Here is a 24,467-nt window from a genome sequence, read left to right on the forward strand (position 1 = left end):
GTGAGTCGTAGTGGGACTACGGAGATTTTTTTATTTTTCACATTATGTGTGTGTACAGGTGTGTTTGTTAACTAACTAACATGCCTCCCTCTCTCTCTGTCTCTCTGTCTCTCACTAGGTGCCATGTCAGACCTGGCTCGTGGAGGGGTCCATCTCTACATGGTGTTGGTGGGAGTGTCAGCGTTAGTAACGGCGTGCGGCTGCGCAGCCTGCGCCCTCCTCCTCTCCCGTCTCCACCGGCGACGGAAAAAGACGCAGGGCGGGCCCCAGGAGGAGGGCATCAACAACCAGAGAGAGTTCGTCACCCTCGTCCGAAACCTGGACCGCCCCGCGCCCCTCCTGCCCCCTCTCACCCCCAACACCACCGCCCACACCCCTGTCCCTGTCCCTGTACCTCGCTTCTGCGAAGAGATCGAGCTCACTCTGCCCCCCTCCCCGGCCCCCTCACACCCCTCCCCTGCACTCAAACCATCAAACCACGCCCCCAAACAGGACATCTCCAACCGTGAGAGGGAGAAGCTCAACCGCTTCCACTACTCAGACAAACAGGAACTGGAGGTGTGACCTTTGGACCTTTCAACTGTCTAGAGGCTTTTATTATTTTGTGCCCGCTTCTCTCTGACCGGGCCCTGGCACTGGGCCCCGGCGCCGTGGCATGTTGCACAGGTTCTTGTGGCGATGACCTCACCCCGACCCATCCCTCTGTGAGTTGACTCCTCATCTTTTGTGAGCTGATATTGTCATCTGCTAATTGGCATAAATTATTGTTGTAGAATGCTGGGCCTACGAGGTAGCTAAGCAGATCTATTTTGGGGACCGACCTCGCCAACACCCAGAAACAGCATGGCGGGGAACTTTTTACATCATGCCCTTCTGAACTGCTGACCCCGGAGCTAATCTTACGAGGGTCGGCCTTTGAGTTAAGAGTCTGGCCTGTGTCTGAGTGTCTCTGTGTTGTATGGGGACTCATGTAGACAGGAACAACTGTGAGGAGCCCTGTGAGCCATTCCCCAGGTTTTAATGTCCCTCTGTAGGCACCCCACTGCCCTGGTTGCCCTGGAAGGCCTGGATGGCCTGTCACCGACATATGTAACTGGACCTCTACAGGAACTCCAGCCCTGCGCTGTTGCCTTCTGGGCGGCAGCAACCGACAGGGGATGTGAGGGAAGGGCAAAGTGGTTTTAATTCCAATTAGTCCATTTCCACATTAATTATTGAAGGATAAACTGTGGTATAATTATTGTGTGTGTGTGTGTGTGTGTGTGTGTGTGTGTCTGCGTGTGTCTGCGTGTGTCTGTGTGAGGTGTGTGTTGGTCTCTGTGTGTCTCTGTGCGTTGGTCACTGTGTGTCTCTGACACAGGCGGACAGCGTGTGTCAGTCTGAGGTGTGTGTGTGTGTGTGTGTGATAAGCATTACAGAGCTTCATGCCTGTTGCCAGGAGAAAGAGAAAAAATGACTGAAGGCGCAAAAGAGGGAAAAAATAATCAATAAATGCAACCTTTAGATAAAAAAGAGGGAAAGGTTCGACAAGAGAGTAGAGCCTGACCCCAATCCATTTAAAACATGAGAGAACTGAGTTAAAACATGACACTGTTGCCTGTGCGGTCTCTGTAACACACTGCGGTTGTCAAAAGATGTAAGATGTTTTTTATACCTGTGTGTAAAATAGCTCTGTTGTGTATATATGTTGTACATATTGATATGTTTTTTTTTTGTACTGTGGTTTGTCTCTGAATGTCGCTGTTTTACTTTGCTTTATTTGTCCTCTCTCTCCTTCCGTTCGTCTGGGGCTGCCAGCGGGTGTGGATTGTAATTAAAGTGCATTTACCTTCCAAATCCACGTTTGTGTCGCAGAGTTATTTGTATGTCTCAGATCCAACACGAATGGATCGGGGGAACGGGTAGCTTTCAGCAATCCTGTCGCGGCAGATCGTTGATCACGGGAGGTAGAAATGAAAGACATTTTCAAAGTGTTAGAATGGGTCATGCAGTTCTATGGGTAGTAGCGCCTGTTCTATTCCACCAGTACTGGGAGTCCAGAGAGGATATTCCATCATGAAGAGCATGGCTCTAAGCCACCACGACCGTGTCACGAGGTCACACAACACACAAACACCTGAGCGGCTTTGATTGAATTGCCTGTGAGGGACTTTGTTAGTGTGTAAGTCCCTGCATGTTTATGTTAGAGAGCAAGAGATACTGTAAGTGGGTTCACAATACAGTGAGAATTAATATGTGATATATATGTGTGTATGTTGTGAGAAAGTGAGTGAGAGGTCAGAGCAGTTAGTGAGCAGGCTTATGGCTATGACGAATGTGACCTTTGCCCTTCTCAGACAGGCTAAAGGGTGGAAATGACCATGGGCTTCCCGTCCACACCCTGGCCACAAGGAAATGTAGGAAATAGAGTTTCTACCCAACACGCATGCACACACACACACACAAAACCCTGCATTGTAGAGACCTCTTCACACCTGCTGTGCAGCTCAGGATGACTCCATAACCCACCCATCATCAACCAAGCAAAGGTCAAAATTCCTCATTGTACAAAGTTTTAAGTTCCTCGTTCATCAATCATCCATTAATTTTGCTATCATACTATTTCAGGGTATGTATCACACATTCCATTTACGGTGATGTTTCCTATTGTGTGTACTGGTACTCGAGTGAGAGTTTGTCCACTTGGCATCTCATTGGTGCCTGTATGTCCGCCCCTGCAGCTTTGCATCCATGAACTGGGGGTCAAGGTTAAAATCACAGAGGGTGGTTTTAATGTTTCTGCTAGTTCCTCTTGGTCTATTTTGAGGAGCCAGAGACCACTAGCTGTTGGAAACCTGTAGCTTCCATTCTGACCTCTCAATATTCTTGTCAGAAATTAGCTTTGGAGTGGTTGAAAGTAGCGATAAAAGGATAACGTTCCCGACAACTTTCCTCGTGGTTCTATTTCAAATCATCTTCTACTCTTTTTGGCCATTTCCTGGTGTTTTGTGGTGGGAAACGGTGAGGTTCGAGAATAATAAGTCAACGCTGTGACTGATAGATGTTAGGCTTGAAATGTTTGAACAATTATATATGTTTTTGTGAAGCTTGCATTCAATTGCCACTCCCTGTTGAACACAACAAGCTTCCTGTCACAAGGGGATTTATGGTTGATTTAAGAACCCTGTTACTTTGTTTGGCACTGAATAGGAACTTACTATAGTAAAAAAAATGTACCTCTTGAAATGGGAAAATGTGTTTTTTATCAAGTTGAAAATGTTTTCCTCATGCAAAAGGTTAAAATGAGCTGAAATTAAACTTCATTTTTTAAAACAAGTTAAGCTACACTTCTCAAAAGGCACCGAATCGGTGGAACAACCCCCTTTTCAATATCAACATAACTCACAAGTAGGTATGATAGGTATGATAAATATAAGCCATTTGTCCCTCAAAGGTGGAATTTTTGGGAGACATTTCTATTCTTCAATATGTGGCACCTCCAACTGAATATGAACACTACAGATCTCACTTTCTTCATATTACCATTCAAAGCAGCAGGGCAGGTAGAATCATATCAAAAGGGTCATCATTGAGTTTTGCTACAGCTTCATCATCTGGCAATGAATTCAGAGGAACGAGAGAATGATTAGGTAAATGAACCACAAAGAAACGACAGGTTATGTAGCGCCATCTGGTGGCAAATAAAGGTAGTCATTATGTTAGCGGAAAACACTTTTGCTATTATACTAGTTTGCAACACTAACTATTCATCTGTGGCTTAGTGCCAGTAAATTAATTGTTCATATAATTTTAACTCTATTAAATATTTGTTTAAATACAGAAAATTTGCCAATCAATAGTGAGCTTCACTTGAGTTTATCTGCAGATTTTCAATACAAGTCTAAACAGTTTGGCTGCGCAGTCTAACATAGTTGTCACCCATCCATTATAGCGATGCCATTCCATTCATCATGGATGTCAATATTTCCATAAGAAATATTGGTGGCGGCTGTAGAAAAAAGGCCTTCCTGCTCCCCTCCTCTCTATCTAACTTCTCCTCACAGTTCTCTTAGTTTCCCTTAAGTCACGTTAGTTTGGCTGCGCAATTTAACTTAGTTGTCACTCACCCATCATAGCGCTGCTATTCCCAACCAATCAGAGTGCTTGGAAATGTGCATCTGGACGCTGTAATTAACTATGTTTAATTGTTTCCCTATTAAATTAATAATGTAACAATGAACTTATTAGGATCTGGGGCACCACGAGAGCAGTTCTTTAAAGAGTTACCATCTCCCGAATGAAACTCTAAAAGGTCTTTACCTATCACATCTATTAACAGTCAACTTAATAATCATAACCTCGTAGCATATTACCATTCCGAACAGTCGTAACCTCCTTGCATCTGCAAAAGCCCAAGCCTTACTTATGATTCAGTACTACACAAATTGGTTTAATTATTTATTTACTAGCTAATTAAATGGGAACACAGGATAAACAAACACACTCAGCACCGGTTATTGACTGGACTTAATACGCTGAAAACAGGTCCCTAGCAGAAAGACAACAACATGGATGCTTGTTAAAGAAGAGATGGAGAGGGAAAGAGAGGGACAGAGACCCTTAACATTGCCACATTTGGAAACAACTGTCACCTACAGTAACCATATACATTGCACACAAACCACTTCCCGCTTTGAGTAAGAAATTATGAATGTATTTACGTGAAATGCCTGGGATCTCTCTGTGAACAGAACAGCCTTGGAAAGGGGGTTGGGCCTTTTCGTGGCATGCTTGTAAGGCTCTGATTATCTGAAATGGTTCCAACAATTCTTCTACTGTTGTCCTTCTTTGTTGTTGTCCGGTACCCAGTAACCTGTCACGTAGTCCTGAACAGAACTACAGGAGTGATTTTCCTTCCATTTGATCTTGAAGATGCTTTTTTGAAGATAGGCTACCGAGCCGTATCGATGGTTCCCCAGTGGGGGGGATGAGAGTAGCGTAATACGATGGTTTGAGCAGAGTAACAGGATGGTCCGACTTAAATTCACTTTTGAAGAAACTTTACTTAGGACAGCTAATCAGCCGTACCAGTGTTTGTCCGGGAGATGAGTTTATCATCACCTCGTGTTGAGATTCAAAGTTCAAACCGTTTTAAACGTGTAGCTGCCACTTCATGCTTTTCTGGTCCAATGTGTTTGTTTCTTAATCCTTCATTTACACCTTTTGACAGAAAGGGGCGGCTCCGGCAGGCTGACACGCTCTCTGACTTCACTTCAGGGCAGTGACTACTCCCGGTGCAAAGTTATGTAAAACACTTATCTCTTATGGCTTCTCAAATCACATCCCTCTCTTAACAAAAACACTTTCATCTTGTGTCATATTACATGCACAATGCATAGTATGAAAACTTCATATATGTTGTGGGTATACTTTCATAGTTACAGTATTTCCTTTATAACATGTTTAATGCCATCACAAAATAACAAACAAAATGACATTAGTGTTTTATAGTTCGCCTCTGACCATTCCCCACGTTCTATGTTAGAAATACTGTTCCAGTAGTTGCTTTTGAATGTGTTCAAGTGTCAGCGGGAAAAAGGTCTGCTGAGACAAAGCACATTACTTTGGTGAATTTGGAGAGGGAGAGCCTGGATCTTCTCCTTGATTTACAATAGGACGTGAGTTGTTAATCCCCACTAGTTATTTCCATCCCCGTTTACTGGTGAGAGGGGGTCTGATTGAAGTTATTCATTGCAAACCTGATCTGACCTATTTGGATTCTCATGAACAGTCATGCCATACCAAAGAAGAAGAAGAATAACCTACACACCATTTTGACAACATCCCACTAACTCAGAGTGAGGAGATGGGGTTAGCAGAAGGTGATTCCGACAACGGAGAAGATGGCAGAGGTGGAGGCTGAGTTTGAATCAAGCATCGTGTCGAGTAAATGTGGTGAAGATGAATGTTCTGAATGGACAACAATAGTATCAAAAACTGGAACAAAAACGAAATTGTCTAAAATTGGAGTGGATGATACATGTACGAATGATAATGAATCGCTCCTTGTTGGGATGCGTTTTTGAGTAAGCATGCATATGTGGGAGACCCGTTTGAGGTGTCAAAAATGGTGAAGTATGCGCTTGGAAAAATGGAGTCTGTCAGAGTGATCAAGAGTGGTCTTATTTTGAGTAATTGTATTTCTGAAGAACAGAGGAAGATTGGAGTGGGCTTCAAAAAGAACAGAAGTGTTGTGTTTTGATCTTCGGAGTAGAGCACCCGTCAAAGCAGTCATCTCAGGAGTGACGACGGATGTTCCGGTTGAATACCTGAAGAGAATTCCTGGGGTAGTTGGTGCCCGGCGTGAATAGAGAAAAAGAAGAAAGCCTGTTGTCCTGTTGTTTTTTCATAAAGAGCAAATACCAATGCATGTGGTTGGTTATGTTAGATATGCTGTAAGAGCTTTCGTCCCCAAACCACTCCAGTGTAAGAATTGTAAAGGATATGTCCATGTTTCAACAGACGGACAGAGTATACTGAAGAACGGTGTGCAGAAGGGCAACGGTGTTGCAATTGTGGTGGGGATCACGATCTTGAGTTCCTGGAGTGCCCTATAAGGGTAAAGGAGATTGAGGTGGCAAAAGATAGAGCTGTCGATCTAATCTCCTATGTGGAGGCGATTAAAACAATTAAGAAAACAAATGATGCTGGTGAAGATATTAGTAGTGGACGCACCACAGCCTGTAGTAAATGTTTGCTTCCAGACAAAAGATACCCTGTTTGTTAAAAATGTGGATTTTGTTGCATTCATTGCCACAGTTATACACTGTAAGGCACGAGTCTCAAACAAGTCTAAGAAACTGGGCATTATTATGTCTGCGGCCATCCTTGGGACTTAAGGATTTTACATCTGAAGACTTGCAAGTTGTACTGGCTCCGGAAGACCTGGCCTCCCAGGTTCCCCTTGAGCATGCGTAGGGATCAGATCTATTTAAAATATATTTTTAAAAACGTTGTGGTTTTATTTATGCATTTTTTTTGTCATTTTTTAGTAGTTTGTTCAGTTTTTTGGGAATCCTGTTTCCATCCCGAACAGTAGGTGGCGGGATGCACATTAAATTGTGTGATCGTCAATATACCATAGAAGAACTCAGAGTCAGCTTCCGGTCTGAAAGGAGGTGTGACGAGATGACTTCGGCTGCTATCGCTCAGCCGAACAATCTGGAGAAATAATTCAAGTGTGTGTTGGAGAACTACAAAAACAGGTATACCAATACGTGCCTAAAATCAACTAAATGAATGACTGCATGTATTGTATTCATACACAATCTTTCGTGTGCATTATCCCAACCACACATGGAGGCCCCCCCATTGCTAGCTAACATTCGCTGAATGGCTGGCTAGCTTGCTAACACGTTAAGTGGGCCAGAAGTCATTGCGTTTAGTAGCTAGCAATTTGTGGCAAATTCAGGAAGCTAAAACCTATTTTCTGCAGACATGGTGTTTTAAGTCTCCAAACCAAATATTGCTTTACTAGTATACCTAGGTAACGTTAACTAACGAGTGTGCTACATCTGTACCTTTAGTGACGAAAACGGTGTTTACCGTGTTGTTTTGGTTGCGCCACGGTGCGCTGCAGGGTCAGGGCTCAAATAAAATGGTAAATGTTGTAGCATAACAGTAAAATAGTAGAATAGTTGTAGCATAACAGTAAAATGCTTACTTAGGGCCCTAAACCAACAATTTAGAGAAATAATAACAGGAGGGATAAATACACAATGAGTAACGAGAACTTGGCTATTATACACCGGGTATACGTACCGAGTCGATGTGGAAGTGTACGATCACATTTTATTTGTCACATGCGCCGAATACAACAGGTGTAGTAGACCTTACTGAAATGCTTACTTACAAGCCCTTAACCAACAATGCAGTTTTTTTTTTAAAGAAAAGAAAAAAAGAAATTAAATTAACTAATTTAAGAGCAGCAGTAAAATAACAATAGCGGGGCTATATACAGGGGTACCGGTTAGTCGATGTAATTGAGGTAATGTATACGTGTGGTAGAGTTAATCAAATGACTTATACATAGTTAATACTAGAGAGTAACAGCAGTGTAAAGGAGGGTGGCGGGTAATCCAAATAGTCTGGGTAGCCATTTGATTAGATGTTCAGTAGTCTTATGGCTTGGGTGTAGAAGCAGTTTAGAAGCCTCTTGGACCTAGACATGGCGCTCCGGTACTGCTTGCTGTGTGGTAGCAGAGGGAACAGTCTATGGCTAGGGTAGCTGGAGTCTTTGACAATTTTTAGGGCCTTCTGACACCGCCTGGTATAGAGGTCCTGGGTGGCAGGAAGCTTGGTCCCAGTGATGAACTTGGCCGTATATATTGCCCTCTGTAGCACCTTGCAGTCAGATGCCAATCACTTTCCGTACCAAGCAGTCATGCAGGCAGTGAAGATGCTCTCAATGGTGCAGCTGTAGAACTTTGTGAGGACCTGTGGGCCCATGCCAAATCTATCCAGCCTGAGGGGGGGAAAGGAGTTGTTGTGCCTTCTTCACGACTGTGTTGGTGTGTATGGACCATTGGTCATTCCAATTTTTCTGCAAACCATGACAACCACCATCTCAAATTTTTCTGAAATTGTCTCTGTAGTTTGGAACAGATAAAATTAGCTTTCCTGACACATTATGTTCTAATTTGATCTCTGAGAAATTAAGCTGATTGAACTAGAGGTCGACCGATTATGATTTTTCAACGCCAATACCGATTATTGGAGGACCAAAAAAGCCGATGCCGATTTAACCGGCCGATTTAAAATATATATATATATATATATATTTATTTATTTATTTGTAATAATGGCAATTACAACAATACTGAATAAACACTTATTTGAACTTAATATAATACATAAATAAAATCAATTTAGCCTCAAGTAAATAATGAAACATGTTCAAGTTGGTTTAAATAATGCAAAACAAAGTGTTGGAGAAGAAAGTAAAAGTGCAATATGTGCCATGTAAGAAAGCTAACGCTTCAGTTCCTTGCTCAGAACATGAGAACATATGAAAGCTGGTGGTTCCTTTTAACATGAGTTTTCAATATTCCCAGGTAAGAAGTTTTAGGTTGTAGTTATTATAGGAATTATAGGACTATTTCCTTCTATACCATTTGTATTTCATTAACCTTTGACTATTGGATGTTCTTATAGGCACTTTAGTATTGCCAGTGTAACAGTATAGCTTCCGTCCCTCTCCTCGCTCCTTCCAGGGCTAGAACCAGCAACACAACAACAACAGCCACCCTCAAAGCAGCGTTACCCATGCAGAGCAAGGGGGGAACAACTACTAGAAGGCTCAGAGCGAGTGACGTTTGAAACGCTATTAGCGCGCGCCCTAACTAGCTAGCCATTTCACTTCGGTTACACCAGCCTCATCTCGGGAGTTGATAGGCTTGAAGTCATAAACAGTGCAATGCTTGACGCACAACCAAGAGCTGCTGGCAAAACACGCGAAAGTGCTGTTTGAATGAATGCTTGCGCCTGCTTCTGCCTACCACCGCTCAGTCAGATACTTAGATGCTTGTATGCTCAGTAAGATTATATGCAACGCAGGACACGCTAGATAATATCTAGTAATATCATCAACCATTTGTAGTTAACTAGTGATTATGATCATTTTAATGCTAGCTAGCAACTTACCTTGGCTTACTGCATTCGCGTAACATGCAGTCTCCTTGTGGAGTGCAACGAGAGAGAGGCAGGTCGTTATTGCGTTGGATTAGTTAACTGTAAGGTTGCTAGATTGGATCCCCCGAGCTGACAAGGTGAAAATCTGTCTTTCTGTCCCTGAACAAGGCAGTTAACCCACCGTTCCTAGGCCGTCATTGAAAATAAGAATGTGTTCTTAACTCACTTGCCTAGTTAAATAAAGGTATGATTATTATTATTATTTTTTAATTGGCGTATCGGCGCCAAAAAATACCGATTTCCGATTGTTATAAAAACTTGAAATCGGCCCTAATTAATCGGCCATTCCGATTAATCGGTCGACCTCTAGACCGAACCACCCTCTGGAGAGCCTTTGTGGTTGTGGGCGGTGCAGTTGCCGTACCAGGCGGTGACAGCCCGACAGAATGCTCTTGTGCACCTGTGAAAGTTAGTGGTGGGTTTTAGTGTCAAGGCAATCTTTTTTCAGCCTGCTGAGGTTGAAGAGGTGCTGTTGCTGTCTGTGTGCGTGGACCATTTCAGTTTGTTGGTGATATGTACACAGAGGAACTTAACTTTCCACCTTCTCCACTGCTGTCCCATCAATGTGGATAGGGGGGTGCTCATTTAGCTTTTTCCTGAAGTCAACGATCATCTCTATTGTTTTGCTTAAATTGAGGTTATTTTCCTGACACCAAACTCTGAGGTCCCTCACCTCCTCCCTGTAGGCTGTCTCTTCGTTGTTTGTAATCAAGCCCACTACTGTTGTGTTGTCTGCAATCTTGTTGATTGAGTTGGAGGCGTGCATGGCCACGCAGTCATGGGTGAACATGGAGTACAGAAGGGGGCTGAGAACTCACCCTTGTGGGGTCCCAGTGTTGAGGATCAGGGGAGTGGAGATGTTTCCTACCTTCACCACCTGGGTGCGGCCCGTCAAAGTCCAGGAACCAGTTGCACAGGGTCTCAAGCTTAATGACGAGTTTGCAGGGTACTATGGTGTTAAATGCTGAGCTGTAGTCAATTAACAGCATTCTTACATGGGTATTCCTCTTGTCCAGATGGGATAGGGCAGTGTGATGGTTACTTCATCGTCTGTGGACCTATTAAGCAAATTGAAGTGGGTCTAGGGTGACAGGTAGGGTGGAGGTGATATGATCCTTGACTAGTCTCTCAACGGCACTTCATGATGACAGAAGTGAGTTCTACGGGGCGATAGTCATTTAGTTCAGTTACCTTAGCTTTCTTGGGAACAGGAACAATGGTGGCCATCTTGAAGCATGTGGGAACAGCAGGCGGGGATAGGGATTGATTATGTCAATAAACACAGCAGCCAGCCTAGCCGCGTCCGAGGACTGGGTCGGCAGCCTTGCGAGGGTTAACACGTTTAAATGTTTTACTCACATCGGCCACGGAGAAGGAGAGCCCACAGTCTTTGGTATCAAGCCATGTCGATGGCACTGTATTGTCCTCAAAGCACGCAAAGTTGTTTAATTTGTCTGGAAGTAAGATGTCGATGTCCGCGACAGGGCTGGTTTTCTTTTTGTAATCCGTGATTGTCTGTAGACCCTGCCACATGCATATTGTGTTTGAGCTGTTGCGACTCCACGTTGTCTCTATACTGACTTTGCTTGTTTGCCTTACGGAGGGAATTACTACACTGTTTGTATTCGGCCATATTTCCAGTCGACTTGCCATGATTAAATGCGGTGGTACATGCTTTCAGTTTAGCGTGAATGCTGCCATCCATCCACGGTTTCTGGTTAGGGAAGGTTTTAATAGTCAGTGGGTACATCTCCTATACACTTATAAACTCGCTCACCGAGTCAGCGTATACGTCAATTTTATTATCCGAGGCTTGCCGGAACATATCCAATTTCACGTGATCAACGCAATCCTGAAGCGTGGAATCCGATTGATCAGACCAGCGTTGGATAGACCTAAGCACGGGCGCATGAAACTGTGGGTTTTGCACAACCAAAGAATTTCTGCACAAACTGTCAGAAACCATCTCAGGGAAGCTCATCTGCGTGCTCGTTGTCCTCATTAGGATCTTGGCTTGACTGCAGTTTGGCGTCATAACCGACTTCAGTGGGAAAATGCTAACCTTCGATGGCCACTTGCATGCTGAAGAAGTGTGTTCTTCACAGCTGATTCGTGGTTTCAACTGTACCCGGCAGACTGCGTGTATAGCGTGGGTGAGCGTTGGGAACAGAGTGCCCACATGGTCTGGTTATGTCATGGGCAGACATAAGCTAGGGACAGGAATGCAATTGTGTTCCTATCTATGTAAGTTTCAATGCACAGAGATATCGTGACGAGATCCTGAGGCCCATTGTCGTGCTATTAATCTGCCGACATCACCTCATGTTTCAGTATGATCATGCACGGCCTCATGTCGCAAGAATCTGTTCATACTTCCTGGAAGTTGAGCATGTCTGTTCTTCCATGGCCTGCATACTCACCAGACATGTCAATTATTGAGAATGTTTGGAATGCTCTTGATCGACAGCACTACTGCATGTTCCTTTTCCCGCCAATATCCGGCAACTTCGCACAGCCATTGAAGAGGAGTGGGACAACATTCCAGAGGCCACGATCAACAGCCTGATCAACTCGTTGCAAAGGAGATGCGTCACCCTGCATGAGACAAATGGTGGTCACACCAGATGCTGATCGGTTTTCTGATCCACACCCCTACTTTTTTTTTTTTTAAGGTATCTGTGACCAACAGATGTATCTGTATTCCCAGTCATGTGAAATCCATAGATTAGGGCCTAATTTATTTATTTAAATTGACTGATTTCCTTATATAAACTCTGTAAAGTCTTTATTGCTGCGTCTTCTATTTTTATTCTGTGTAATATGGTATTGGTCCTGTCTTCTCACAGTCACCGTGCCCCGCCGCGCCCCCACCCCCAGCGGAGCCGTCATGTGGCAGGAGGCCCGCAAACATGAGCGCAAGCTGCGCGGCATGATGGTGGACTACAAACGCCGCGGCGAGCGCCGGCGAGAGTACTACGAGAAGATCGTAAGTCGCCCAGGCGCACTGTTTTTTTTGTTGCTTTTCTTGTGCATAGCTCATTACACGAATCATCCAGATCTGCACAACTTCATACAATCTGGTGTTTCGTGCTGGGCTGGAACTAAAGCCTTCACACCGTGTAGCTCTCCAGGACCAGATTTTTTTTTTTTTTACTGAATGAAGGTTCACATGCTCTGGTCTCCTCCCCCTGTCCTTCCTTTCACCCTTCTCTCCTCTACAGAAAAAGGACCCGGCTCAGTTCCTTCAGGTTCACGGCCGGGCCTATAAGATCCATCTGGACTCGGCCGTGGCGCTCGCCGCAGAAAGCCCCGTCAACATGTGAGGAGAGAAACGCGCATGAGTACAACACACACGACATGCATGTGCATACATGCCACCATGTCTTACTCTTGATATAATACTGTCACACAAATACTCTTTCTGCACATCACACACTCGCACCACCTGAGAACACTAATCAGGATGTTATGTTCTCTTGTTGTTGCAGGATGCCCTGGCAGGGAGACGCCAACAACATGATTGACAGGTTTGACGTGAGGGCACACCTGGACTTCATACTCACCTACACCCCTCCGCTCCTCAACACAGCGTAAGTGTGTGACTGAGGTCTCTCCTTCAGACTTCCTACCTTATTACGACACTCTAGTAAAGATGTCCTCACTGAAATTGATTATAATCATACACACACACAGGTATATTTGTTGTGGTTGTTTAATGAAATGTGATCTGAAAGGTCAAATGTGTTACGTGGGACCACCACCGTTTTTCATCAAACATATTGAAGTGTTGCGTTTGGGTTGCAGCACACCAGAACAGGAGTCGGAGGAGAGGAAGTGCAACTATGAGCGTTACAGAGGCCTAGTGCAGAACGACTTTGCCAGCAGTGAGTATCCGCCGGTGTTGGTAATGCTATGTCTCTTGTGCCTCCCTCCCAGTGGGTATATTGTGTTTCTCAGTGTTCTCTAACCTCCCGCTGTCCCTCTGCAGTCTCTGAGGAGCAGTGTTTGTACCAGATCCAAATGGACGAGCTCTATGGTGGCCTGCAGAGGCCAAATGAGGACGAGAAGAAAAAGTTAGTCCTATCCCATCTTTTCACGATCTCCACATTCTCTATTTATGGCTTATAGAAGTATACTCGTATTTAGATTATTTGTATTGATTATAATAAGCCCCTACCTTTTTTCATTTAGGCTTGCCAAGGAGAAGGCCACAATTGGCTACACGTACGAGGACAGTACTGTTACAAAGCCTGGGGAGGAAGAAGAGAAAGGGGAGGAGGATGACTCTGACAACAGCGAATCAGAGGAGGACGAGGGTATTCCAGACATTGGTGAGTTCCCGTATCTTCTCACCCACATACTGTAAGTATGAGTGGTTGGGTTGAGTGGACATTGGGCTTGTTTGACATTGCAGCCGACTGACTGATCTAGAAATGACGTTGCGTCAAAAATAAAATCAATTATTATTTGTAGATCAGTCGGTCACAATTTACCCAGAATGCATCACGTTGACTGCAATTTTGAACAAGCCCAGAAAATGGTCATGTATGTGGAATGCGAGTATGCATTATTCTCTTATACCATTTTGTTGTGTGTGTGTTTCAGACGTGGAGGTGGACGTTGACGAGCTCAACACAGAGCAGGAGTTGGATCTGAACAAGATGGCCACTCCATATGGAATGGCAGAGGGAGATTTTGTCAGGTCAGTCTACCTGCTCCCATTATAGGCTATGCGTTTCGCTACAATTTTAATTGTCGACGTTACATTATCGCCGCAAATGCCTGTCATACTTTGTTTTTTAAATGTCGCTTACGTTGCTTCATGTTGCATTTTTGTTTTTTTTGTGCATTTTATGCTTCTAGTAAATGACCAGTTCCTTTCATAGCGTATTTTAACAAAGGTTAAAGAGTAAAAAGTCTGCTGTTTTATACAATGTGTTAACTGGCTGACTGTTTGACAGGATGCTGAGGAAAGACAAGGATGAGCTGGAGGCCATTAAACATGCCAAAGCTCTGGAGGCAGAGAAGGCCATGTACTCGGTAAGAAAGAATTGGTGTGTGTTGCTGTTATGTCAATGATTGTTGGTAGGCCTTTTCCCTGATTATGTCACTGACTGACTGACTGTGTGTGTGACCCTCAGGGACGTCGCTCTCGCAGACAGAGGAGGGAGTTCAGAGAGAAGAGACTGAAGGGCAGACAAATCAGCCCACCCAGGTAAACAGAAGTTTATACCAGGGTTGGGGTCAATTCAGGAAGTACACAGAAATTCCAATTATTTTCATTGCTATTGTCGTTTGAATTTAGTTTGCTTTCTGAATTTACTTGGTATGGAATTGACCGATTTTTTTGATTTTATTTTTGATTATTTTTGATTTTTTTGACTGATTTTTATACGATATGGGGTAACTCACCTCATCCGCGACCAATGTGTAGCGCACACATGGTACGAAACACACTGTCACACCTCTTTTAAATCCTTTCCCTGTTTATGATCTCCAGCTATGCCAGGAGAGACAGCCCAACCTACGATCCCTACAAACGGTGAGCTGGAGGCCAACCATTTAACTTTCTGTTGAAGTTTTTCACCTTAAAAGTACATCTAATAGTATGTTTTGACTAGGAAAGTAATGGCACTGTCATCCTTTTGGTCAGTGCTATCAACTAATGATGAACTGCTTTCTAGTTTGAGGTCAGGAGAGAACACTGATGATTCTCCATTCCCTGGCAGCGCGATGGGTAGCTTAGTGGTTAGAGCTAGTTTGAATCCCTGAGTTGTCTAGGTATGGAGCATCTGCCCTAGCACATGATGCCAAAATGCATCATACTGTGACACTTTCTGTATTTTGAAAGCGTGAAAACGTGATTGTTGGCATGCAAGCCATTTTGGGACTATATCAACAGTTGACTAGTGAAACAAATACCAAAACAGTTTTTGAGTGGAATTTTCCTTTACCCCGTAATTAGTCCAGCGTCGCTGTCAATAATGGCTGATCCCTGGCCTTGAGCCCACTCTCCGAGGGTGGGTTCAAGTTCACACCACACACTTGTACAGGTTACACGCTTGTACATGTGTGAAACAAGACATATAAGCAGCCCTATGTTGTTGTTTTTTTGGGGGTTTTTTTGTGTTTTTTTTTTTTGACTTCCTTCCTCTCTCCCTCAGGCCCCAGTCAGAGTCCAGTTCGGAGTCGCGGTCCCGCTCCCGTTCCCCGGGCCCAGAGAAGATCACTTTTATCACCAGCTTCGGAGGCAGTGACGAGGAGGCTGTTGCTGCAATTCAAGCTCCACCCCCTGTCCACACCCCCGCCAACTCGCTGCACCAGCCCGCAGGTCATAGCAGGGGCTCCCGGTCGGTAGCTTTCCCCTTCTGCTTTCCATTGGTTGTTTACTCCTGTCAGTCATGTTGCTGTCCATTGACTACAGCTGTAAAGATTTGGGCTTTAGAGATTTGGTAGGTGAAGTGGAGCTCAGATTTAGGTTAGTAAGTTTGACCTGAACAGTTTACAGTCCTAGTAGTGACCTTTTTAGAGATGCGTGTTAGTTTGTACATCCCAAACAGCAAATTCTGCATGTTGTTATTCATGGTAAATCAATTAGATGGTGTACTTCTTCACATTAAAAGCTGCCCTAGACAACTTAGTACCACTTTTAAAGGCACCAGGAGGTAAGGGAAAACGTATATGGCATGTACGCCATGTGCCAATATTCAGTATGGTTCACAAAGTAGCAGCAATGCTTAAGTCCTGAGCTCTGGTCTACCTGTGTGGTTACATGATTTTACAACAAAATTGCAGCACTATCAGTCCAATGTAGATCAAAAACCTGAAATAAAAATGAGTTCAAGCGGACATTTAGGATTAGAGCAGCCTGTGGGTCGTTGCTAATACCTCAGTGTTGTCTCTCTGTTCAGCAGACGCCGCTCTTCCTCCAGCCCTTCCTCCTCTTCCACCCACTCTTCCACTCATCGCTCCTCCTCTCGTTCCTCCTCTCACTCACACCGCGACAGACGCCGTGGAGGAGGGAGGGACAGACGACATTCCCGCTCCCGGTCGAGGCGGCGCTCCGACTCGCGGTCCCGGGGTAGAGGAGCCAACGGAGGAGGAAGAGGGGGGTCACGGAGGAGATGCGACCGGACACAGTCCCGCTCCAATGACCGAGATGGAGACCGGGAGAGGGACAGGGAGCGATACAGGGACGTGGGACGTCGCTTCGTGGCACGCAGGCGCACACGGTAAGGCAGCCTAGACAACAATATTTATTTATATTTTTTGGACTCCTTTTTCTCCCCAATTTTGTGATATCCAATTGGTAGTTACAGTTTTGTCCCATCGCTGCAACTCCCGTACGGGGGTCTCCCGGTCACGGCCGGCTGCGACACAGCCTGGGATCGAACCCGGGTTTTGTAGTGACTCCTCTAGCGCTTCGATGCAGTGCTTTAGACAGCTGCGCCTCTTGGGAGGCCCCTCCATACGACTTTTTTAACCTAAGTAAATCCTGAACGTAATGTATTTTTAAAAATCCTACCACTTACATGAACCGGTGAGCTCTTCGACGTTGTGCTGATCACATCTGTCTGCTCGAATTTCAGGTCCCGCTCGAACTCTCGACAGGGGGACCGTGCAAGGCGGGGGGGTGGGGGGCGGACTTTGGGAGGCCATCAGAGGGGGGTCAGCAGCAGTAGTCCTAGCCCCTCCCAATCCCCCCAGCCCAGCTGCACCCCTTCCCCCTCACACAGAGGAGGCCCGCCCTCTGCCACTGCACTCTGTGACAAGCTGAGAAAGTGAGTCCACTGACACCTACATGCATAAACACACTAGAGATCTTAAACGGGTTCAAAAAAAGTTGGACCCGTTCCGAAATAGACCTGGGGCTTTCCCGCGCAGACACGATATGCATAAATACAATTTTTAAATATAATGACCTGTTCTAAAAGTACACAAGAACAACTAGACCCGTTCCGATCCAGACCGACTTCAGACCGGAATCAGACAAAAAGTCCATTTTAAGCTACTTTATTAACTGGCGCTGATAAGCAAGGGGGAGAGAGGGGGGCCGTGCGTGTACTCCGAGTGTGTGAGCGAGTGACACGGAGGAGAGCGTGAAAGATGAGACCGCAACCAACCAAGCCAAAGGAAGGACGGAGGGAGGGAATGCAACCAACCAAGCCGACTCGTGTTATAGTAGATAGCTGCCATAGCTAGGTTATTCATCATTCAATATGATTACAAATCAAATGTTATTTGTCAAATGCTTTGTAAACCAATAGGTGTAGCCTAACAGTGAAATGCCTAACTTTACCTTCCATTGACTAGATATCTATAACTTTTGCCACACATGGAGCATCTGACTGTAGCCTATTGCCGCTTTGACTTATAATTGGCCAACAAGCTACATGTGCCATTCTCGTGAAAAGCAAGAGCAGCAGCATAAATGATTACATTTCTCTCTCTACTGCAGCAGTCGCTGTTTGGATCTGTACGCATCGTGTGCAAACTCAGTTAAAATGACAGGTACCCGAGACCTGTGACAATCAGATCTGACCCAGACCCCGTGATATTTAGAATTCTGGGTCTGGTAATCAGGTATAGGTAGATCCGCGAAGACCTCTAAAGCACACACACATTAATACTCACATGTACAGTGGGGCAAAAAAGTATTTAGTCAGCCACCAATTGTGCAAGTTCTCCCACTTAAAAAGATGAGGCCTGTAATTTTCATCATAGTTACACTTCAACTATGACAGACAAAATGAGAAGAAAAATTCCAGAAAATTACATTGTAGGATTTTTTTATGAATTTATTTGCAAATTATGGTGGAAAATAAGTATTTGGTCAATAACAAAAGTTTAACTCAATACTTTGTTATATACCCTTTGTTGGCAATGACAGAGGTCAAACGTTTTCTCTAAGTCTTCACACAGTTTTCACACACTGTTGCTGGTATTTTGTCCCATTCCTCCATGCAGATCTCCTCTAGAGCAGTGATGTTTTGGGGCTGTTGCTGGGCAACATGGACTTTCAACTCCCTCCAAAAATTTTCTATGGGGTTGAGATCTGGAGACTGGCTAGGCCACTCCAGGACTTTGAAATGCTTCTTACGAAGCCACTCCTTCGTTGCCCGGGCGGTGTGTTTGGGATCATTGTCATGCTGAAAGACCCAGCCACGTTTCATCTTCAATGCCCTTGCTGATGGAAGGAGGTTTTCACTCAAAATCTCACGATACATGGCCCCATTCATTCTTTCCTTTACACGGATCAGTCGTCCTGGTCCCTTTGCAGAAAAACAGCCCCAAAGCATGATGTTTCCACCCCCATGCTTCACAGTAGGTATGGTGTTCTTTGGATGCAACTCAGCATTCTTTGTCTTCCAAATACGATGAGTTGAGTTTTTACCAAAAAGTTATATTTTGGTTTCATCTGACCATATGACATTTTCCCAATCTTCTTCTGGATCATCCAAATGCTCTCTAGCAAACTTCAGACGGGCCTGGACATGTACTGGCTTAAGCAGGGGGACATGTCTGGCACTGCAGTATTTGAGTCCCTGGCGCCATAGTGTGTTACTGATGGTAGGCTTTGTTACTTTGGTCCCAGCTCTCTGCAGGTCATTCACTAGGTCCCCCCGTGTGGTTCTGGGATTTTTACTCACCGTTCTTGTGATCATTTTGACCCCACGGGGTGAGATCTTGCGTGGAGCCCCAGATCGAGGGAGATTATCAGTGGTCTTGTATGTCTTCCATTTCCTAATAGTTGCTTCCACAGTTGATTTCTTCAAACCAAGCTGCTTACCTATTGCAGATTCAGTCTTCCCAGCCTGGTGCAGGTCTACAATTTTGTTTCTGGTGTCCTTTGACAGCTCTTTGGCCTTGGCCATAGTGGAGTTTGGAGTGTGACTGTTTGAGGTTGTGGACAGGTGTCTTTTATACTGATAACAAGTTCAAACAGGTGCCATTAATACAGGCAACGAGTGGAGGACAGAGGAGCCTCTTAAGGAAGTTGTTACAGGTCTGTGAGAGCCAGAAATCTTGCTTGTTTGTAGGTGACCAAATACTTATTTTCCACCATAATTTGCAAATAAATTCATTAAAAATCGTACAATGTGATTTTCTGGAGTTCTTTTCTTCTCATTTTGTCTGTCATATTTGAAGTGTACCTATGATGAAAATTACAGGCCTCATCTTTTTAAGTGGGAGAACTTGCGCAATTGGTGGCTGACTAAATACTTCTTTGCCCCACTATATATATATATACACCCAGCCTACCCCTCACATGCCGTTTAAAACAAACAGCAGCAATAAGTAGCTAATATTTGCCCTAGTCTGTCCCATGGAGGAGCTCTCAAATGGGAAATGGTGACCATTTCAGCCCTACTTTTCTTCCTCTTTCTCCCCCTCTCTCTTTCTCTCCCTCCAGGCCTGATACTCCGGGTGGTAAAGAGACGGGAGCTGCCAAAGTCAGTAAGAATTTGATCTAGCTGGGTTTGTTGCAAAAGTCTACGCCTCCCTCACCCCTGACAGGCTGAGCTGGGTTATCCATCAGGCCGGGGACCCCCCCCCCCCCCCCCCAAAGGCCACTGTGCACACATTTCATATGATTTCCATTCTCTATCTTTTGACTGCCCCTCGCTGTGGAGCTCCCATATTTTTAAATGTGTCCTTACCTCCCCCCTGAATGTAGTGTAGAGATAAACCCTTCTCTACTCAGTGTAGAGTGTGGTTACAGGGTTAGCCTGCCTCCAAAGGGCACAACCTACATTGCAGAGTGTTGTGACAGACTTTTCCCGGACCCTTCTTTCTCCGTATCCCTGACTGGACTGGTGTTCCCAGCACCCTTTATGTCACTTATGTATCTGTCTATATTATGGATATTCTGCGGCACCTGCTGAGCTATGCAGAGTGGTGTGGGTCAGACCAGAGAGTGGAGTGTGTCCCTCAATCTCAATGCTGAGACGTTTCACTCTACATATAGACAACACCTTTTTAAAGCTCGTGCCCTCCGACTGAGGGGAAAGCACTGATATGTCATTGTCAGAAGCTCTTAAATGGCTTCCTTGTCTCCTTTCCTTGTCTCCTCTTTCCCCTCACCATTGATCTTAAGGGACTGGGCCAGTAAAAGCGCAGGAGTAGTAAAGGAAGCCATATAAGAGAATAGGGGGGAGAGTAGTCTGGGTGCGTTCCAATAGTCTTAAGAGGCTTCCTCTCCTCCTTTCCATTCTGCCATCTGCGCTGACGGTAAAAGAACTAGACCGGTCAAGGCGGTGCACTGGCAGGCATACTCTATATTCTTCTCTGTTACGTTTCAGATCAGCTAAAGTGAAGGGCACTCGGGAGAGGAGGCCATTTTAGGCTGCTATGTAGTGAGGTCGGAGCTCTCAGGTGTATGCAGCTGTTGTGGACAGCAGAGCAGTGAGGGGGGGGGGGGCTGGGCTTGTCTGAGCAGGCAGGAGAAATACACCACCGCGCCTCTCCACCCAGGACTTAACAGCACACACTGTTACCTGCTGCCTTCCCCTTAGAGACACGCCACTAGACATGGCTAGTAACCGCTCCAGTACAGGGGATTCACCGGGGTAAAGGGATGTCACGTAGTTGCTGTGTAGGAGCAGAAGGGTGGTAGAGGGAAGGGTCATTAAACTCAGTAGGTTGCCATTTTAGCCTGTTGTGTATGTGTGCGCTTGTTTATCCTCAAGCTGAATTCCTACCTGGCCAGGGAGTGTCAGCAGGGAATGTACAGGGAGGGGAGGGCTGCTGGCGCTACTTGTGCCAGAATGTTCTTTCCCTGTTCGACTCTCTTAACCTTAGCTGTCCTCACAACATTCACACATATGTACAAATGCATAAGACACATATACTTAAGAGTCCAGTTCCATGTAATGTGATCCTGTCCTGCTACAGTGTGCAACGGGCACGGGGTTTGCCTCTCCTCTCCTCACGTAGCCGGCTCTTCCAGTCCAGCAGAGAACAGGCTCACGTGATTTACGGCCGTATAACCCCCATATGACTAACCGTGGCCTTACCAGCTGCTTTATGAGGCAGTGGTGGTCCAAAACGTGCCCATCCCCGTAGTTCCACACACACCCTGCGCTCCTGCCCTGCGAGTGTGTGTGCTGATGCCTGCGTGTCTCTTACAGCCCAGGATGACCCCGCAGGAGAAGCTGAAGATACGCATGCAGAAGGCCCTCAACAGGCAGTGTGAGTAGACAGACTGGACTCTGCTTGGTCAGTCTCAGTTACAACTAGTTGATGCTGTGTTTGTATATAAATATTAATCCTACCTCTGCTCTTCTGTTTCCCCCACAGCCAAGGCGGATAAGAAAGCAGCCCAGGCGAAAGTCACTCAGCAGGAAAATAAGCGAGCGGTGCGTGTGGATTCGTGTTTGTGATCTGCTAGCCAGCCCCCACAATAGCATATTGTGATGTTTCCTCTAGAAACAGACAGTGTCCCCCTAAGACAGTCCTTTGATACATGTTGTCATCTGCCATTGGCCCTCATGGCTGTGTATACTTTACAGGAGCGCGAGGGAGAGCTCAGAGCCATGGCACGCAAGATCCGCATGAAGTAAGACTGTGTGATTGTGTGATTGTGTGTGTGTGTGTGTGTGATGCTGCATTGTGGTGCCGTATGACTCTGGTTAAACGGTGGTGTGTGTGTTCCAGGGAGCGTGAGCGTCGGGAGAAAGAGAGGGACGAGTGGGAGAGACAGTACGGACGACAAAGCCACTCGCCCTCCCCATCTAAATATGGTGAGTCCAGTGAGTCACCCCTTAACTGTCATCGTTGTTAAATCTTTGACGGGATGTGTTCAATTGCACACTTTTTGAAATGGCTGTGCAATTGGGATGCAGCTCATAAGCCTCTAACAGTAGCTCAGTACTAGTTGTGGCTCAGTATTAGTTGTCAAAACAAATTGTATTTGTCACACGTGCCGAACACAAAAGGTGTAGACTTCACCGTGAATTGCTTACTTACGAGCCCTCTCCCAACAATGCAGAGTTAAAAGTAAGAATTTGCAAATTATACACTTTTTTTTTTTTTGTCAATGTGTGACATTGGCTCAGTACTAGTTCTGAGTGTTGTCAGTTAACTTTCTGGCACGCTGTTGTGTTGGTCATTCTTTCATCAGGTGTGTCTGTCCTCTTGTCTGTCCCTCAGGTCGTGACCACAGCTCATCCAGAAGGTATGTGAGCAACCACAAGAATCTCCACTGTTGAGGAAGGATGTTGACTCTCGCGCACGTTATCTCAGTAGCGCATCGTACTCTCCCTCTGTGATCTGTCGCAACTCTTTCTCGACACTGTAATGGGGGAAGTTATGATCACTGAAATCCATATTCAGTTTAGAGTGATTAACACAATGTTGAGCATATTTCTGTAATGCTCAAGATGTCCAGTGTTCTATTTGTGACACACGACAGACACACACACTCTCACACTCTTTGTTCCTTCCCCCCCCCCCCCCTCACACACTCGTATTCAAATGTATTCTCTCCCGCTCACACGCACCCACATTGGGACAAAGAGTTTGAATCAAAAGCCTGCATACTCTCACAGAGGGCTGTCAGTACTGATGTTAGGCTCTCTCGTCCCTGGTCCTCCCTGGGGAGTTGTGGGGCCGGCTGTGGTATTTGGTAGTGGGGGGGACACACTGAACCTGGAGTCTCGGTACATCAGAAACAGATGAGGCTTAACACTGTCAGTCTCAATACGCTACAGCAGTTCTGCACTTAGACCATCCATGTGTATGCGACAGACCAATGGTAGCTTAGTCAAATATGATACAAGCTAGCAAGTACCAGCAAATACTGGAGAGCAACTGTTTACACCAGGAAGTATCCCAATATTTTAAAGAAAGTAATGTCTTGTGTAATAACTGGCTAGTCATGTCCAGTTTGACATATAGCATTATATGTGGGGGTAGTGAATATACTGTGGGGGTCCAAATGTAGCACTGTGTTACCTGAGACTCAAACACACTCTTTTCTCGGGTTTCCAGGAGGTCCCGTTCCCGGTCGAGGAGTCCATATTACCGATACTAAACATACCGCTTGGACCCACTAACCCCCACAACCCTCCTCATCCCCTCTTCTGCCTACTGTTCCAGTGAAGAGAAATGAGAAAAGGAGAGAAGTGAGGGACCTGAATGAGGGTGAGATAGAGATGGATGGGGGAGAGGAAAATGGAAGAGCTGAATTGGAGGCCGGAGATTGAGATTTGGTAGTTATTGCATCTGGCCACATTTTAGTATCAGTAATTCTGCATACATATTTATCTCCTTTTATGATGGTCTTGCTTTTTCTCTATCTCTGGGTGTTCTTTCTATCTTTCCCTGTGCCCCTGTCCCCTCAATCTCTCTCTGAGAAGAGTATGTTGGCATCACTGAATAGGATGTAAAAGAAATCGGATTTAAATTTTTACCTTCATCTATGTACATAGTTTTCTTCAATTACAAGTGAGTGAACATTGATGAAATCCCGAGGCGGTGTATAGCTCCATGTGAATACGAAAAATAATTGGTCGCTAATGATTTTAATCTTTTTGTATGGCATGCCCCCCCAACCACTCACCCAGTGAATTGAGACTTGATTGTACTCTTCTGAGTAACAGATTGTTTTAATCCAAATATATGATCAGTTATCAAACTGAGAAATCCAAATAAAATGCACAAAAGTATATGTCGTCAATCTATTGGTTTTGTGTCTTTACTTGAATGTTCTCATCTCTCATACATGCATTATAAAT

The 24,467-nt window shown here is 45.1% G+C and overlaps 2 protein-coding genes across 10 annotated transcripts in view; both read left to right on the top strand.

The window, feature by feature from the left end:
* The window catches only part of LOC115141501 (protein jagged-1b-like), a 49,637-nt gene extending 47,797 nt beyond the window's left edge, over positions 1-1,840 (top strand). The window contains exon 13 of the mRNA XM_029680419.2: positions 119-1,840. Within this exon, the coding sequence (XP_029536279.1) occupies positions 119-564 (446 nt within the window). The 3' untranslated portion in view covers positions 565-1,840. The remainder of the gene's footprint in view (positions 1-118) is intronic.
* Positions 1,841-7,132: 5,292 nt separating this feature from the next.
* On the top strand, positions 7,133-24,409 carry LOC115141513 (CLK4-associating serine/arginine rich protein-like). Of its 9 annotated transcripts, none has more exons than XM_029680435.2 (21): positions 7,135-7,244; positions 12,576-12,715; positions 12,951-13,048; positions 13,218-13,319; positions 13,534-13,613; positions 13,718-13,802; positions 13,921-14,060; positions 14,335-14,431; positions 14,691-14,769; positions 14,871-14,944; positions 15,230-15,271; positions 15,894-16,079; positions 16,641-16,961; positions 17,319-17,510; positions 20,144-20,183; positions 21,861-21,921; positions 22,030-22,088; positions 22,242-22,288; positions 22,387-22,481; positions 22,882-22,906; positions 23,722-24,409. In XM_029680435.2, the coding sequence occupies exons 2-21, from the start codon at positions 12,617-12,619 to the stop codon at positions 23,762-23,764; spliced, it is 1,965 nt and encodes a 654-aa protein (XP_029536295.1). In that variant the 5' UTR covers positions 7,135-7,244; positions 12,576-12,616; the 3' UTR covers positions 23,765-24,409. The 9 variants fall into 9 exon arrangements, 7 of the variants coding, with proteins under 7 accessions (XP_029536300.1, XP_029536302.1, XP_029536303.1 ...); XM_029680438.2 differs by having other exon boundaries at positions 22,387-22,472; XM_029680437.2 differs by having other exon boundaries at positions 16,644-16,961.
* Positions 24,410-24,467: the final 58 nt, after the last annotated feature.

Source organism: Oncorhynchus nerka, linkage group LG14, assembly GCF_034236695.1.
Source record: "Oncorhynchus nerka isolate Pitt River linkage group LG14, Oner_Uvic_2.0, whole genome shotgun sequence".
In the NCBI taxonomy this organism is placed as follows: domain Eukaryota; kingdom Metazoa; phylum Chordata; class Actinopteri; order Salmoniformes; family Salmonidae; genus Oncorhynchus; species Oncorhynchus nerka.

Coding starts and splice junctions, on each gene's coding strand:
- LOC115141513 (XM_029680435.2), top strand. CDS start 12,617: ATGTGGCAGGAGGCCCGCAAACATGAGCGCAAGCTGCGCGGCATGATG. Junction 16,080..16,640: donor GGTCATAGCAGGGGCTCCCG/GTCGGTAGCTTT, acceptor CTCTCTGTTCAG/CAGACGCCGCTCTTCCTCCA. Junction 22,289..22,386: donor GCACGCAAGATCCGCATGAA/GTAAGACTGTGT, acceptor TGTGTGTTCCAG/GGAGCGTGAGCGTCGGGAGA.